Below are 16,674 nucleotides of genomic sequence, written 5' to 3' on the forward strand. Positions count from 1 at the left end.
GCTACCTCCCAAGGCAGCTCCTGCCGTCTTTGGTCAGCCCCAGGCTGTGCCCACTGGCCACAGCGGTGAAGCAGTTTGCAGCAGTCCCTTCAGCTGGATCTCTATACCCTCATACACAGAGTTGATTGAAAAATTCTATTTGGCTTTTTCAAATACAAACCCCAAAAGGCTGAGAGCACACACTCTCTAGCCACTAGGGGGAGCCATACATGGTGCTTGGAGGCACTGCCGGGATGGGCAGCTGGGGTTCCAAGGCTCATTCTCCACTGGCTTGTTTGGTGTTCTTTGGGAAGGTGCTTTCTCTCTGGGGCCTCAGTTTCTGTTAAGTAGGGGCTAGGAATGGGGTGCGTGTATCTCACGGCCCCAACTAGCTCTAACAATAGTGGGGAAAAGTTATTAACCACTGGCCCTTCAGGGCTCTAGGACCCTAGAGCAGGAAACAGGAACTGCCCAGATGCTCACCCCTCTCCCAAGCCACCAACCCAAGTCTTGATAGTATTTTTGTTTTTCTTTTCTTTTGCTCTGTGCACGTGGTAGGACTCAAACCGCACAGAATTAGGAGAGTGGGAGGGGCAAGATGTAGGATCTGGAGAAGGGAAACCTGGCCCCATCACCACCCCAAAGCCCCCTGCTGAGCTGCCACTCCTACCTCTTTTGTTCCTCCTTAATCAGCAAATCTTTCCTCCCAGCTTCCAGGCTCTTCCCTTCCAGACCTGCTAGCCTCCCTCAGGCCCCATGGGCCCTCAAAACGTTGTGTGTACCCAATTCTGAGCTGAGGGGCCCTTAGAACCAAGGACATCTCATTATCTTTTTCATTGAACCTGTTCCTATTGGGAATCTCCGGTGTGCCATATCCTGTGAGAGGCCCTGGGTGACAAGGAAGTAATTTAAACAGAGGGGAACTTTGCTCTCAGACACTCATCTCCTGGGGGAGCCCGGGTGGGGGCGGGGGGAGGGAAGTACAGACAAACAGGTCAGTACATAAATTGATTTCAGATACTGTAGTGATCAGAACTATAAGGGAAATAAAACAGGGCGAGGGGACAGAACATGAAACGGGGGCAACTTTAAACAGAGAAGGAAGGTCCCTCTTTGGAGGTGATATTTGAGCTGAGACGCAGATGGTAAGTGAAAGAGGTAACAAGTACAAAGGCCACCAAAGAAACAAGCCCAATGGGGTGAGATTTAAAATTCCAAGTTTCCCGGTCTCATAAAAACAGAAAGGTCTCTGGGAGAATCCCAGAGTCTTTTGGGAGGTGGGGGCCTTCAGTTTTATCCCATAATGTGGGTGAGTGGTGGGGCGCCCTCTAGTGGTGACGAGTTAAATTTCACACAGCTGACCTGGAATGCCGCACGCTTATGACTTGACTCTGGGCTAATTATGAGCTTCACTCATTCCTTTCTCTCCCACACTTATTCATTCAACAGATATTTACTGAGCAGTGTGCCAAGCAATACTCTAGATGCTGGGGGCAGAGTTGTGAAACCGACAGTGAAGGTCCCTGCCCTCCTGGAGTCGATACCCTAGGGAACAGTTCTTAGCTCACTACTCTACCCCCCCACTTCCCCTCTGCCCTCCACTATTCTGCAGCTTAACTGGCCTCCTAATGATCCAACGGGCAGATATCGTTGCTTCAGCGTCTTTGCATCTGCTGTTCCCTTCCGCCCCTGGAAAGCAGGTCCCTGCTTCTTTGCATTGCTGGTTCGGGTCTCAGCTCAAAAGTGACCAAGTCAGAAAGATGTGAACTTATTTTGTTTGTTGTTTGCCTGTTCTCTTCACTAAAATATAAGATTCCATGAAAGTGACCATTTTCTTGGAATCCCTCAGCCTAGCGTTTGATAGATGCGCAGTAAACTTACTGAATGGGTTTATGATCCTGCACCCTGGCTTGTTTCAGAAGATAGTCAACTGTAAGTGAACGAGTTGGACAAAACAGACCAAAAAATCCCTGCCCTAAAACAACAACAACAAAACGCCTTGTCCAGAGCATTTTCAATTAAAATTGCAGCCCCCGCACTACCAGTGCCCCCTTTCCCTGCTTTATTTTTTTCTATACATGTATCACCTTCTAAACTATTTTAATTTACTCCTCGGTGTTTGCGTGTCTCCACCACTAGAATGTAAGCTCCACGAAGGCAGGGGATTTTGTCCATTTTGTTCACCACCCTACCCTCAGTGCCCAGAACAGTGCTGGCACCCAGCAGGTGCTCAATAAATAGAGAATGAATGAACTCCAGATCACAGTCTGCTCTTTTTTTCTGCAGACCTTGAGTCACCTTGTTCCAAGGGGGAAACGCGCTTCAGGAGGCGCCCAGAGGTGACTTCAGGTGGCGCGACCCAGGAGTCCGAGCTCTGGGAGAAGGGTCATTGGAGCAGCTGCGGAGATGGGAGGCGCCGGCAGCAGGAGAGCGGTGAGGCCCGGGTGCTGGGGCACTTCCAGGAAGAGGCGCGGGCGCTGGCAGCGCGGGGCCAGGGACTGTGGGCGGTACCGTCCGATGGGACGAGTCACCTGACTCGCGCAGGCCACGCCCACCTCCTCGTGGGCGGGGCGAATGCAAATAAGCCCGCGGCGGCGGCCAATCGTGGCGCGCGCCGGGGGTCCGGGGCCCGGGGATCCGGGAGGCTGGCTGGCGCGCAGGCTCTAGTCTCTGCAGCCCTGGGCTTTTGCAAGCGGCGTGGCGGGCCTGCGAGCTTGTTCCGTAGTTGCTTCCTCGACCTCCTAGTCTTCAGCGGCCGGCCGGGTCAGGCCGGACCCGCGCAGGGGGCCAGCAGGCGGCGGCTGCCTCAGGCGGAGGCGGAGGCGGAGGTGCGGGTGGGGTGGGGGCCGTTGCCTTCGCAGGCGCCTGGGCCGGCCCGCGCCTTTTCAGCGTGCTCCATGCATCCGGAGCCCGCCCCGCCCCCGAGCAGCAACAGCCCCGAGCTTCCCCTCAGCTGCGGCAACACCACCAGCGGCAGCCGCCGGAGCCGCCGCCGCAGCGGGGACGGGGAGCCCCCGGGGTCACCGTCGCCCCCGCCGCCCGCCGTCACCTACCCGGACTGGATCGGCCAGAGTTACTCGGAGGTGATGAGCCTAAACGAGCACTCGATGCAGGCGCTGTCCTGGCGCAAGCTCTACTTGAGCCGCGCCAAGCTCAAAGCCTCCAGCCGGACCTCGGCTCTGCTCTCCGGCTTCGCCATGGTGAGCTCGGGCCGCCCTTCCCTGCCCCCTTTCAGGTCTGGCCACTGTCGCCCGCAGCCCTGACGGGGCCCACAGGGGAGCTGGCTGGGCGGGCCAGGCGGGCTGGGGGTGAAGGGAAGAGCTGGGAGAAAGCTGTCGTGGACGCTGGAGGGGTCCAGAGGTTCTGGACATGAGAGGTGGGCGACACAAGCCACCCGATGTGGGAGACTGGGTATCATACACCTGTCCAGGGTTGGGGGCCTCAGATACTTTCAGATGGGCAAGCTTGATGCAGCAAGGAGGGAGAAACAGCAGCATCTTCGACGTAGATCTGTAAGAAGACATTCCCACATAAGTTCAGGGGGAAAGGAAAGACATAACGTGGTCTGATCTCTTTGGAAGCAGGTATCAGGAGGTTGGGAGGTCAAGGACCCCTGAGCCGTCTCCCTAGTTCCCCCACACTTGAGGCCAGGTTCTTTTATTACCTGGTAGAGGGGATTTCCCGACATCCTGTCTCCTATGGCATTTTCCGAGGCCTCAGCCTGGGGGTTTGACAGCCGCTCCCCACCTCAGTTTCTTCTCCAGAAACTTGCCACTGGGTCGCTGGGTGTGGGGGAGGACCATGGGACATGTTCCCGTTGACTGGGCTCTTGATGTAGCCGGTGGACTTAGTTTCCGCTCCCCATTCGGGCTGGGTCGGAGTGAGAACCAGCCTCTGGGGAGTGGGGTAGGTGAGGCTGCAAGTTGGGCTGAGAAGTGGCCCCGAGGATGCCTTCCTGCTGGGGCTCTTGGAGTCTCCCGGGGCAGGGAGCTACAGAGCAAGTCCTGATTATCACTTTCAGTGACCTCAGCCTGCATGAATGGGGTCTGCTCCCCCTCCGCAAAGGTTTTTAGCCCAGAGCACTCTTGCCTCACCAGTGAGTGCGGTAAGCTCCTGGCCTTGAGGGAGGGAGTGGCTGCACCCTTCGTGTTTTCTTGGGAAAGGAGCGTGTCTGGCACTCTCCCTGTGCTCCTCAAACTAGTGGGCGATGCGATGCACGGGAGCAAGAACTTTTTAGAAGCCCTTAGCAGTCCCAGGGCACCCTGGGGCCACGGTGGAAAGGCCGGGTGATTGAGGTTGGGGAAGAGGTCTCCTGGCTCTGCCACTTGCTGCCTGTGTGCCCTCAGACTAATCCCTATGTGGGCCTCGGTTTCTGAATTGGTGAATGAAGGCTGCTACTCAAGTTTCTCTGACTTTAAGAATTTAATCGAGGAAGCCTTTGAGAGGGGAGGAGAGACTGTGTGTGTTTGTAAGAAGTGTCACTCTAGCTTTTAATTTAGGTCTATATGAAGGGATGCTGTTCTATCAGCCCCAAATCCTAGGAATAGCTGACACTTAACCAAGCACCCACTAGGTGCTTGGCACTGTGTAGGTTCCCTAACTTATGCACTAAGTCCTCGACCACCCTGTGAGGTAGTTTTGTCATGGGACTTTCCCGTGGCCACACAGCTCACCTGCTGGAGTGGGATTTGAACCCAGGACGGCTGACATCCAGAACTCTCTTGGACACTTGTGCCATTTGTGGTGTATGGAGCTTTGAGCCATGTCCTGCCAGGGACCTGTTAGGACCAGGCCTTGTAGGGAACAAGAAATAGAGCAGAAAAACTTCTCTTAAGCAAAATAAAATGTTACAGTTAGGGGAAAGGGAGAGACACCAGTGGGTGTTGGCTCTTCACAGCAGCTCTCTGGGTTTCAGATGGTGGGATGCCTATTCCTTTTTCTTGTGGTCATAAATTCACACCTGCCCAGGCCCCTTCCCACTCCAGGAGAAGTAAGGAGCTGATGGGTGAAGCTTTCCTGCCTTCTTGAATCGTCTCTTAGAAGCCGGGCCTTCTAATCAGATGTCACCTCCCTCTTCCTCTTGCTAAAAACAGTGTGGGAAGTCAGGCAGCAGGGGCGGCCAGCGGCACTTGGTGGGCCTTGAACTCACCCAGGCTGTTTCTTGGGGACCTTTATTTTACGCAGTTGGGGTGGAGAAGGCTTCCTGGCTCCACTGATGAAATCCCCAAAATTCTGCCAGCAGGGAAGGCTAAGCCCCATGACAGCCTCTGTTTTGGGGAAGCTGTTACAAGAGAGTGACTGCGTTTGCCATGAGTCTGGAAATGAGTGGGAGAGATGGCGTTAGGGTGGAGAGCGGGCGCTCAGCAGGGCGGGTCTGCCCGCACACCGCTCCCACCAAGACACCCAGCCTCGTGAAGGATACTTGGAGAGGAAGGGGTGCCACGCAGCCAAGCGCCATGGAAACTAGATGAGCAGGTTTCCTGGACTACTCTCCCGTGGCCTGTGAGTCAGCACAACCAACCTCCTGCCCCCAGAGGGCTTCCTTCCTAGAGACCTGGAAAACCAGAAGAAGTGACATGACGTGACCTTTGATTTCCAAGGGTGGGAGAGTTGGTGAGGATGCCAGACTCACCTGCGCACAAGGTGAGATTGAGGGAGGGTCTCCCAAGAGCCTGGAGGGGATGGAGAGACTCCCCTTTCATGGGTGGAAGGGCCTGGCCAGGTGCCCTGATGCGCTGGGGAGATAGGCCATGGGACCTCAGACAGCGGCTTTGGGGCCAGTTTTCTCATGTGTGCAAGGGAGGCGCATATCCTGTTCTCCCATGGACTTGCATGCGGAGTCATTACAAGGTCCGATTGGGCCCACGAAGGATTGAGAAATTGTCAGGATCTGATGACGTACACCTTAGCTGGACCCTCTCTAGCCTGCAGATAAGATTCCCATTCCTGATGGCATTTGCAGAAACAGCAGGCCTTGTCTGGGCTCAGCATCCAGACTCTTAAAACCAGGGGCCCTGGATGTAGCACATGATCAGCAGCCTGCAAGTGCTCCTTGAGCCGAGGGTGCCATGACTCGGGCCACCTGTGCCTCAGTTTACCTCTCAGCAAGAGGCAGCCAGCCTCGGCCTGACCCTGTCCCCTTGGGGCCGCGGTGAGCACACGCAGCAATCGTGGTGTGCCGGGGAGGGCGGCCTGTAACGTTAGCCTAAGCAGTAGATAATTGGGAAGGGCAAACAAAATGCTTTCTGTGACCTGGGATCAATTATTTTTGGATTATCTGCCTCCTCAAGTTCTCCACCTGCCAGCACCCTTTTGTTCCCAGGTTCCAGAGTGGGTTCAGAAGCTGCTTGGAATTTCTCTGAAAATGAGTTGGAAGGAAGGGCTCACAAATCCTAAGACATTATTGAGCCCCTGTGACACGTTCCGAGTTCAGGGGGCACGGAGATGAGTAACAAATTACTCCTTAGGGTGCTCGTTACCTTTTTTAAAAAAATATTTATTTATTTATTTATTTTATTTTTGCTGCATCGGGTCTTAGTTGCGGTTCGTGGGATCCTCCACTGCGGCGCACGGGCTTCTCTCTAGTTGTGGCCCGCGTGCTCGGTAGTTTCGGTGTGCGGGCTTAGTTGCCCCACGGCATGTGGGATCTTAGTTCCCCAACCAGGGATCGAACCTGCGTCCCCTGCTTTGGACGGCAGATTCTTTATTTTATTTTATTTTTTTATTTTTGGCTGCATTGGGTCTTCGTTGCTGTGCGCGGGTTTTTCTCTAGTTGCAGCGAGCGGGGGCTCTTCTTCATTGCAGTGCGCGGGCTTCTCATTGCTTTGGCTTCTCTTGTTGCGGACCACGGGCTCTAGGCACGTGGGCTTCAGTAGTTGTGGCACATGGGCTCAGTAGCTGTGGCTCTTGGGCTCTAGAGTGCAGGCTCAGTAGTTGTGGCACAGGGGCTTAGTTGCTCCGTGGCATGTGGGATCTTCCCGGACCAGGGTTCGAACCCCTGTCCCCTGCATTGGCAGGCAGATTCTTAACCACTGCGCCACCAGGGAAGCCCCATTGCCATTGTTGATTGGGCTCTTGGAATAGGCTAGAGGTTGTACTAAGTATGCTCCTTGTACTATCTCTTGTGATCTTCACAGCCTGGGGAGTGAGGGTAGGTGTGGTTCCCCAGTGAATGACTGGTCCGAGGTTAGCTGGCTGGTAAGCTGCCGGGCCCTGTGACCGTGGTGTGGCCCCACTGCTACGGGAGAGGAAGCACCAGAGAGAGTGGTGGGACAGAGCTGGGTGGCTCGCGTACTGTAGAGCAGAGTAAGAACAGGGACTCTGGAGCCAGACAGCTTGGGCTCAAATCCCGGCTCTACCACTTATAACTGTGAGATCCTGGGGAAGTTGCTTAATGTCTCTGGGCCTCAGCTTCCTCTTCTGTAAAATGGGGGTAATAGTAATACCAACCTCATAGGCTTGGTGTGAGGATTCATTTGTATTTGCAAAGCACTTATAAAGTACCTGGCCCAGGTACGACGGAAACTCTCTCACCCTTGTTCCCATGAGTTGGGACTGCTTTTTTTTTTTTTTTTTTTTGGCCACGCTGTGGCATGTGGGATCCTAGTTCCCCCACCAGGAATTGCATCCGGGCCCACGACAGTGAAAGCACTGAACCTTAACCACTGGACCACCAGGGAATTCCCAGGGCTTCTTTTATAAGGGTTAACTGGTTTAGAAGAATGTGATTCCAGCTAAGCCTTGAGGGTGGTAGAGTTAGGGCTTGGGGAAGAACCCTCTATCAGAGGAAGTATTAGGAGCAAAGTTACTAAGGCGAAGAATTATAGGGTCTCCAGGAAAAGGCAGAGAGTGTGATGTGGCTGGAGTTGAGAGTGTGTTGCGGATAGTAGAGGAAGATGAATCTAGCCAGACTAGATGGTGCAGGGCCTTGACTTGCCGTTTGGGACGTTTGAACTCTTGTATCGGCAGTGGGGAGCCATGGAAGGTTTTGGAGAAGAGGAGTTCCATGATGAATTCTTGAATAACGTTGAAGATGTTACTATTTACTGAACACCAGGCAAGAGCCTGGACCCTTTTATTTCATTCTTACTTAATCCTCAGAACAGCTCTTAAATATGTACTGTCGCCTCCACAGAGGCTTACAGAGGTTCTGATCACCCAGCTAGTAGATTTCAAGCCCCGATCCATCTGACTTGGAGTCTTTTCTACTCAACCACCCTCTCACCGTGTCCCTTGTTGTTAGTTGAAAACTGGGCCTTTGAAGTCTTGCAGATGTGCAGTTCTGCACTCTGGGCCGTGTACAAATGGAATTTTGCTGAATGCCCCGAGGGGAAGGCACTCCCTGCCTAGCTGAGAAGCCTTTTGGAAAACTTCACAAGTGCCTGTGGCACGTGTCTGGAATTTTCAGCCAGGGTCTGTGTTGAGCTCTGCTGCTTTCTGCTGGGTCCAGGGCTGATGAAGGAGAGCTCTAGGGCTTCCCAAGGTGGCACTGTGGTAATCAATGTTGGGAAGGAGATTCCCTGGAGAAATGAAACTGAGAAGGTTTAAACAAGAGCAAGTTTCTCTCTGGTGGAACTTCTGGGAGGCCTTGAATATGCTCCCCAGAAGGGATGCCTGAAGCTGATAGAACCACGGGAATTCCCTGGCGGTCCAGTGGTTAGGACTCCATGCTTTCACTGCCAAAGGCGTGGGTTCAATCCCTGGTCGGGGAACTAGGATCCCGCAAGCTGTGCAGTGTGGCCAAAAAAAAACAAAAAGAAAATGGATGGAACCACAAACTCTTCAGAGGAGAATCTTCTGGGACTGTGGTTTGACAGCCCTCTTTGGGAGCATTGGTCTAACCCAGGAACGGACCAACTTTTTCTATAAAGTAAATATTTTCAGCTTTGCAGGGCACACAGTCTCAGTGATAACTACAGGTGTCCCCTACTTTTCGAAAGTTCGCTTTACGCCACCTCGCTTTTACGAAAGACCTACGTTAGTACCTGTTTTCACTAACCTGAAAGAAACCCAAAGAGAATTTTTACTTTTACCAAAAAAAGGTAAAAAGCGAAAACAGCATGCAGCATTTGGTTTGCAGTGAGCCGTTATAGAGGCAGCACGCACCCCGAGGGGTGAGACTGGCACCACTAAACTCCTTTCCTGGGAACCGCGCTCAGCGTCTCGGCATCAGGTCATCAGAGCTTTGAGCTGTGTCTTTGAGCATCAGTGCTTTCACCTCGGTTTATTTGTGCATCTGTTAGCCAGATGTCTCCTAAGGTAATTGCTCCATCCCTTTAGGCCATTGCGCCTTACAGAAGGTTTCAGAGGTACATTATAGGGGGAAACCTGTACTCAGTTCTGCTATTTTAGCTCGAAAGCAGCCACAGACCTTAGATAAATGAGTGGGCATGGCTGTGTGCCAGTAAAACTTTATTTGCAAAGAAGTGCACTGAAGGCCAGTTTGGCGACCCCTGATTTAAGTGGTCTCCAAACTTTTTGAGTGCACGCCCCGCTCAAAATATTGTCAGCACTAGGCTCAGTATTTGTATACATGTGTGTGCACACTATGTGTGTACGTATACATATATGTATGGTAATGAATGATATGTGTGCTAATAAACCATGAGCATTAAAAGGTACATAGGGGACTTCCCTGGCGGTCCAGTGGTTAAGACTCCACACTTCCACTGCAGGGGCACGGGTTCAATCCTTGGTTGGGGAACTAAGATCCCACAAGCTGTGTGGCCAGAAATTTTTTTTTTTTAAAGTACATAAAGACAAATCAAAACAACAACAACAAAAGTACATAAAAATACAACATTGAAAAGTTGAAAGGATGAGCTGAAAAAGGAATGTCATGAGAGTTCTTAGGGTTTCCAATGGATTACATAGGATTGTCTTTGGACACTTTAGAAACCCTGGGCTGAAATACCCGAAGGTCAAGTCTTGCCTTTAATGTTCCTTTACTGAGGCCCCTAGAGGGACAAGGCCCAGTGCTGGAAGCTGGAGAAACAGGGAAGTAGAGTGGAGGAAACCAGACGTGTCATTTACATCTTCAGAACGTGTTTGGCAAGTGCAGTGGTGGAGGAGCGTTGGTGGAGGGACACTTAGCACCCTCTGAAAACACTTGCCTAAACGTTTAGTACCTGTCATCCTTCCTGGGGCAGGGATTCTGCTGTCTTCCTGCTTTTTCTCCAGCGGAGCCACAAGATCCTTAAGGCACATAGTAAGTTGTCAATGAAAGTTGTCCGTGAGGGGAATTCTCTGGCGGTCCAGTGGTTACGACTTTGCACTTTCACTCCTGAGGGCACGGGTTCAATCCCTGGTTGAGGAACTAAGATCCCTTAAGCCGCGCAGCGCAGCCAAAAAAAAAAAAAAAAAGTCCATGAACGAATGAATGGCCCTGTCCTCACCTGGGAGGCCATGGAACAGGGGTGACTTGGAAGGTAAAAACCTGAGGACGTCAAAGTTAGCCAGATGAAGAGAAAGGCTAGGCCTGTTCTCTACCCCCTCCCCCCAACCTGCAGGTTCAACCTGTTAGTGGCTTGTGACATTGAGTGAGTCGCAACCAGCAGGCTTTTTGTGTGTTCTTTTTTTTTTTTTTTGGAAAAGGAGTGGAATGAAATAGAAAGCAGCAGCATGCATCACGTGTTGTGAGAGGAGCCTGGATTAGCATGCTTTAAGGATAATTGTTGTTTGGGGAAACTTGTTTCTGTTATAAATGGGTATGTGTCTATTTATGGAAACCTTTGGAATACTGGTCTATGGTGGTCAAAAGAGTTTGTAAATTACTGGATGAGCCCTCAATCCTCTCTTAATAGATCGTTTGCATCGGAGGGGAGGCCAGCAGGCTCAGGCAGCGCTGGGTGACCCCGGGTGACTGTGGCTTGGCGGCCCCAGTGAACAGGAGAAGCCCAGGCTTGGGAAAGGATAGTTGTGTCTTCCAGCTGTTGGGCGCCCGGGTCAGGCCAGGCATGGGAAGGCTGCCTTGGAAGGGCCTGGCCTCGGCGCCGGGTGGCAAGGGTCTCCATGGAGCCCAACAGGAGTGACAAGAGTGGTTGGCATCCGGGCGTGGTGGGCAGACACCCAGCGAAGCCAGCCAGGCCCTACCCTTCTCAGGAGCCTCTTCTTGGCTCGCGCTTGAGGTTTGGTGTCCCCGTGGCGGGATGGTGGTGTTAGAGGTCCGCGGGCCGGAGTGAGGTGGGGCTGGCCATCTCTTGCCCTTCCTCACCCTTTAGGACCCATATGGCCAAGTTTAAGCAGGCCTGTGGCTGGCTGGGAGCTGTTTATTTTAGGTTAACGGCCCAGCACTCTGGCTATATTTACCTTGCGAAGCTGCTTGCAATCTGATCTGATCTCTCTGGGACTCAGCTGGGGCCCTGGGAGTCGCCTGCCAGATTCCAAGAGGCCCCCCCTGGCTTTACCCTCCCTGCCCTTGGGGAGATATCCTAAGTGGGACACATTCTGAAAAAAGCAGTAGTTTTTATTCCTGTGAACAGCTTTCACCAGGAGCCATGATTTGTGCCGGGCATTTGTTCACGCAGCCCCAGGACACTGAGCCTGGTCCCCTACGTGGGAACGGTACACACAGCCCGCCAGCGTGCTCCAAGTTCCAGGAACCGTAGGGTCCGGCGAGGATGATGGGGTTTCTTCCGGAGCACGGCAAGGCCCCTTCCTCCTCCTCAGAAGGCCCAGCGTCACAGGCTGAGCTGCCCAGGCTCCCCACCAGCCCAAGACCTCGGGGGAAATTCTGGTGTCCCCAAGCCAGGTGTGTCCCAACAGATGTGTGTATGGCTCTGGAGCCTGGGGGTCCGGCACGGTGGTCTCTGTCCTGCCAAGGTGGCCATCTGGCCAGCTGTGCCGTGGGGCACACATTCTCCTTGTACCCAGGGTTTGGAGCTGGAGCAGGCCAGGCCCAGAGTGGGGGTCTGAGCCCCTCACCCTCCCCAGGGAGCAGAACACGGGCACACGGGGTCAGCTCTCACCAGCCTCAGCTGAGGGCGTGCAGGGGGCTGTTTGTCTTCCACTTTAAGCCCCGCGTTTTTCTTTTTAACTAAGATTTATTGAGTACCTTCTGGGGGCTGGCCCTTTGTTAAACCCTTGTCAAGACCTCATTTAATCCCCTCAGTGATTGTTTTCGGCTGTCTGGGCCGCCATAACAGAATACCACAAACTGGGTGGCTTATAAACAACAGATGTTTATTTCTCACAGTTCTGGAGACTAGAAGTCCAAGATCAAGGTGCCAGCAGATTCAGTGTCTCGTGAGGGGCTGGCTGCCGGGTTCATAGACACTGACTACTGTCCTCACCTGGCAGGAGTGGTGAGGGGGCCTCTGCTGGGGGCGACTCTCCTGTAAGGGCACTAGGGCACCACCCCCATGACATAGTCACCCCCAAAGGCCCTACCTCCTCACACCATCACCTCGGGGGTTAGGATTTAAAATATGAATTTAGAGGGTTTACAGACATTCGGTCTGTAGTAGCAGGTGTGAGGAAAATGCTATTACCCCCTTTGCACAGAGCCTCAGTTTCCTCATTTGTAAAAAAGTAATAATAGGGTTGCCAGGTCTTGTGCTAAGGGCTTTGTATTCATTAATCTGTTGAATCCTCATAACAGCCCCTATTTTATAGATGTAGAACCTGTGGCATAGAGAGGTTACCAGCTTTGTAAGTGGAGGAGCCAGTTCACTCTTAATGGCTCTGTAAAGGTAGAGATACCAGGCTTAAGGGAACAGATTGGTTACCTGTATACGTGTGCGTCGTTCCCCCTGCCGCCGTATAGACCCCCAGCACCCAGCTCAGGGCCTGATGCACCTAATGGGTCCGGACATTTCATGTGAGTGAATCGGTAGCCAGTGGACCTGAGGCAGCCAAGCAACAGGCTCTCCTGCTGGTTCCTTCTCCGGTTTCAGGTTCTGGGGCAGCAGGCCAAAACAGAAAAAGGAAGTGCTGGGGGTGGGGACGTGGCAGGAGGTACGCCCTGCCGGAGGTGCCCCCCTTTTCCCGTGTGGTCAGGCCTGAGGACAGAGACCAGGGAGCCCGGGGTGCAGCCCTTAACCTGCCGTGCCCTGGGGGCCTGCCCTGATGCCCTGCATCCCTCACCTGCATGTGCTAAGCAATCTCAGCTTTGGCCTTGGGCCACCAGTGAGTGATCCTAAAAATGGTCAAAATGCTCATGGCACTGCACCAGATTTATATGGGCTGGAAACATTTTACAAACTCCTGGGATGAAAAGTTTATACAATCATCAGTTGTGTGAATTCTAAGACAAAAGTCTGTGACTCCTGTTGAAATTCTCTGCAAAGTCAGTGACTGTATATACCTGGCTGTCTTTAAGGAGTATCCAATATTTTCACCAAATTCTCAAAGTGTCCAACCTCAAATCAGCTCTAGACGGTGACCTTAATTTTGCCACATACCTCCTTTTTCAGAGACAACAGGGAACGTCTTGACCAAGGTCACCCAGGGAAGTAGGGGTGTTTCTGGAGCCAAAACCCAGGGCTGCCAATTTGGCTTTGGTGTTCTCAGGCCAGACAGGAGGATAGAAACCCAGAGGGTTTCATATAGAGACACTGGGATTGAGGGTGAGGTTTTTAAACTGAATAATAATAATAATAGTAAAGCCTCTTTTATTGAGGGTTTACTCTGTGCCAGGCACTTAAGTATTTAATGTGGGGTTAACTCAGTCCTCACAACTCTCTGAGTTATGTACCAGTCTTTTTCCTTGTGGCCACACCGCACAACTTGTGGGATCTTAGTTCCCCGACTAGGGATTGAACCTGGGCCCCGGCAGTGAAAGCACCTAGTCCTAACCACTGGACTGCCAGGGAATTCCCCCAATTCTCTATTTTTTTTTTTTAAATAATTAATTGATTGATTAATTTTGGCTGCTCCAGGTCTTAGTTGCGGCATGCGGGATCTAGTTCCCTGACCAGGGATCAAACCTGGGCCCCCTGCATTGGGAGTGCAGAGTCTTACCCACTGGACCCCCAGGGAAGTCCCCCAATATTCTGTTTTTTACAGATAAGGAAACTTAGGCCCAGAAATTTGAAGGAACTTGCCAGAGCCTCACAGCCTAATAAAGGGCAGAGCAGTCAGGGCTCAAAGCAGGCAGCCTGGCTCCAGAGCCCGTGCTCCTAACCACTGCCCTGCACTGCCTTTCCAGGCCTAGGAAGGCTGTGGAGGTACAAGAAATGAAAGCAAACAGGACCAGGCATTACAAACAAGAAAGCTGGGAAGGAAGGAGCCCACCCCCTCCCCTGGAGTAAGGAGGGGTCGGGGCAGGTGTGGGGCTTGTGGGTACATTTCAGCATCAGGCCTCCCCCTTCTGAGCCTGGCACACACAGCGAACCCTTTATGAAGGGTCATTCTCCTTAATGGTGTTGCCATTGGCACTTGCTTCCCCACTCCCTCCAGCCTCGGCAGGCAGACCCTGGCAGGGTGCCCACTGCCCGCTTCTCCCGGCCCATATCTGATGAGCTGGCTCCTTCACATGGGGGTGATTTGCAAGGCCCAGGTGAGAGGAGGTGGGTGGCGGGCCTGGAGCATGCCCCTGGTGACCCCGGATCCACAGGTCTCCAGGAACTGGGGAGCAGCTAGTGCATCAGCCCCGGGGCCCTGAGCCCAGCACTGGGGCCGGAGGAGGAGATGGCCCTGGGGCTTGCCGACTGCACCGCAGCACCCAGCCAGAGCCCATCTCTTCTGGGAAGCCTCTCTTAATTCCTTCTTGGTTGGTGCACTGTGTTCTCAGAAAGGGCCTGGGCATGACCTGGGAGGGCCTTCATCCCCTCACCCCTTCACCCACCCCTCTCCTTGTCTCCAGAGCAGGGCGTGAGGAAACTGCTTGGGACTTCCCTTGTGGCGCAGTGGTTAAGAATCCGCCTGCCAATGCAGGGGACACGGGTTCGAGCTCTGGTCCGGGCAGATCCCACGTGCCGCGGAGGGACTAAGCCCATGCACCACAACTGCTGAGCCCGCGTGCCGCAACTACTGAAGCCCGCGTGCCTAGAGCCCGTGCTCGGCCACAAGAGAAGCCACCGCAATGAGGATCCCACGCACCACAATGAAGAGTAGCCCCTGCTCGCTGCAACTAGAGAAAGCCTGTGCGCAGCAACGAAGACCCAACACAGCCAAAAATAAATAAAATAAATAAATTTATTTTAAAAAATAGAATAATTTTCAAAAAGAAACCTCTGCTTGGGAATTGGGAGTGTGGTGCCAGCAGAGAGGGATCCTTTTTTCATTCATGTGAACGTTTCTTGTCATAGTGAAATTTACATAAAACTTACCATTTTAACCATTTGTGATGATTACTATTTGGGAGGTGTTTGCCATCTACCAGGAGCTCCCATTTAATTGTTGAAATAATCCTGTGAGCTGATAGCGCTATCCCTACTTTACAAATAAGAGAGCTGAGGCACAGAGAGGCTCAGTGACTTTCCCGAGGACACATAGCTCGTGAGTGGCCGAACTGGGATTCGGATCCAGGCAGCCCGGGCTCCAAGCCTGCGCCCTCTACCAGTACTTTCTGCCACTTCTCAACCCTAAGTGGCTGAGTCTTATTATCCCCATTATACAGATACGGACGCTGAGGCTCAGAGAGCCGAAGTGACTTACCCAGGGTCCCAGAGCTTGATGGGAGGAGAGCTTCTGAGCCATGACTGTCCTGTCACTTAGCCCACCTCTTCCTCCCCCCGACCGCAGGTGGCGATGGTGGAGGTGCAGCTGGACGCCGACCACGCCTACCCGCCGGGGCTGCTCATCGCCTTCAGCGCCTGCACCACGGTGCTGGTGGCCGTGCACCTGTTTGCGCTCATGATCAGCACCTGCATCCTGCCCAACATCGAGGCGGTGAGCAACGTGCACAACCTCAACTCGGTCAAAGAGTCGCCCCACGAGCGCATGCACCGCCACATCGAGCTGGCCTGGGCCTTCTCCACTGTCATCGGCACGCTGCTGTTCCTGGCTGAGGTCGTGCTGCTCTGCTGGGTCAAGTTCTTGCCTCTCAAGAAACAGCCGGGTCAGGCGCGGCCCACCAGCAAGCCCCCGGCCAGCGGCGCGGCCGCCAACGTCAGCGGCAGCGCCGGCGGCATCACCCCAGGCCAGGCCGCCGCCATCGCCTCCACCACCATCATGGTCCCCTTCGGCCTGATCTTTATCGTCTTTGCTGTCCACTTCTACCGCTCACTGGTCAGCCATAAGACGGACCGGCAGTTCCAGGAGCTCAATGAGCTGGCCGAGTTTGCCCGCCTGCAGGACCAGCTGGACCACAGAGGGGACCACCCCCTGACCCCCGGCAGCCACTACGCCTAAGCCCTCCTGGGCTGGGCACTCCGGAGCTTTGGCCTTACGCCCTTCCCCACGACCTTGTCCTGGCCCAGCCTCAGGGACAGCCTGTGTAGGGGGCTGGGCTTTTGTCAGGGGGCAGGGAGTGGAGGGAAGAGGCTTTTTTTAAAGAGAAATTACTGCACTTTGAAACTTTCCTCTAAGAGAATAAGCACTTCCCGTTCTTCCAGCTCCAGGTTCACCTCCTGTTCGGAAGCCACCCGTGGGAGCCAGAGAGGGGACAAAAGCTCCCTTTGTCCCTCCTCCTCCCCTGCGCCAGTGCCACCTGGATGCCTCCTGTCCTTTCCGTCTTGACCCCCCTCCCCATTCAGTGTCGATTGTGTGCGTGTGTGTGCGTGTGCGAACACAGAAATATACTCATAAGGGACA

The 16,674-nt window shown here is 53.5% G+C and overlaps 1 protein-coding gene across 1 annotated transcript; it reads left to right on the forward strand.

Annotated features, from left to right (window-relative positions):
- The first annotated feature begins 2,579 nt into the window (after positions 1-2,579).
- On the forward strand, positions 2,580-16,674 carry LOC102975350 (calcium release-activated calcium channel protein 1). Its single transcript, XM_007128798.4, has 2 exons — positions 2,580-3,179; positions 15,664-16,674. Exons 1-2 carry the CDS (start codon positions 2,877-2,879, stop codon positions 16,270-16,272), a joined length of 912 nt encoding a protein of 303 aa, XP_007128860.1. The 5' UTR covers positions 2,580-2,876; the 3' UTR covers positions 16,273-16,674.

Source organism: Physeter macrocephalus, unplaced genomic scaffold, assembly GCF_002837175.3.
Source record: "Physeter macrocephalus isolate SW-GA unplaced genomic scaffold, ASM283717v5 random_199, whole genome shotgun sequence".
Taxonomy (NCBI): Eukaryota; Metazoa; Chordata; class Mammalia; order Artiodactyla; family Physeteridae; genus Physeter; species Physeter macrocephalus.

Coding starts and splice junctions, on each gene's coding strand:
- LOC102975350 (XM_007128798.4), top strand. CDS start 2,877: ATGCATCCGGAGCCCGCCCCGCCCCCGAGCAGCAACAGCCCCGAGCTT. Junction 3,180..15,663: donor TGCTCTCCGGCTTCGCCATG/GTGAGCTCGGGC, acceptor CCCCGACCGCAG/GTGGCGATGGTGGAGGTGCA.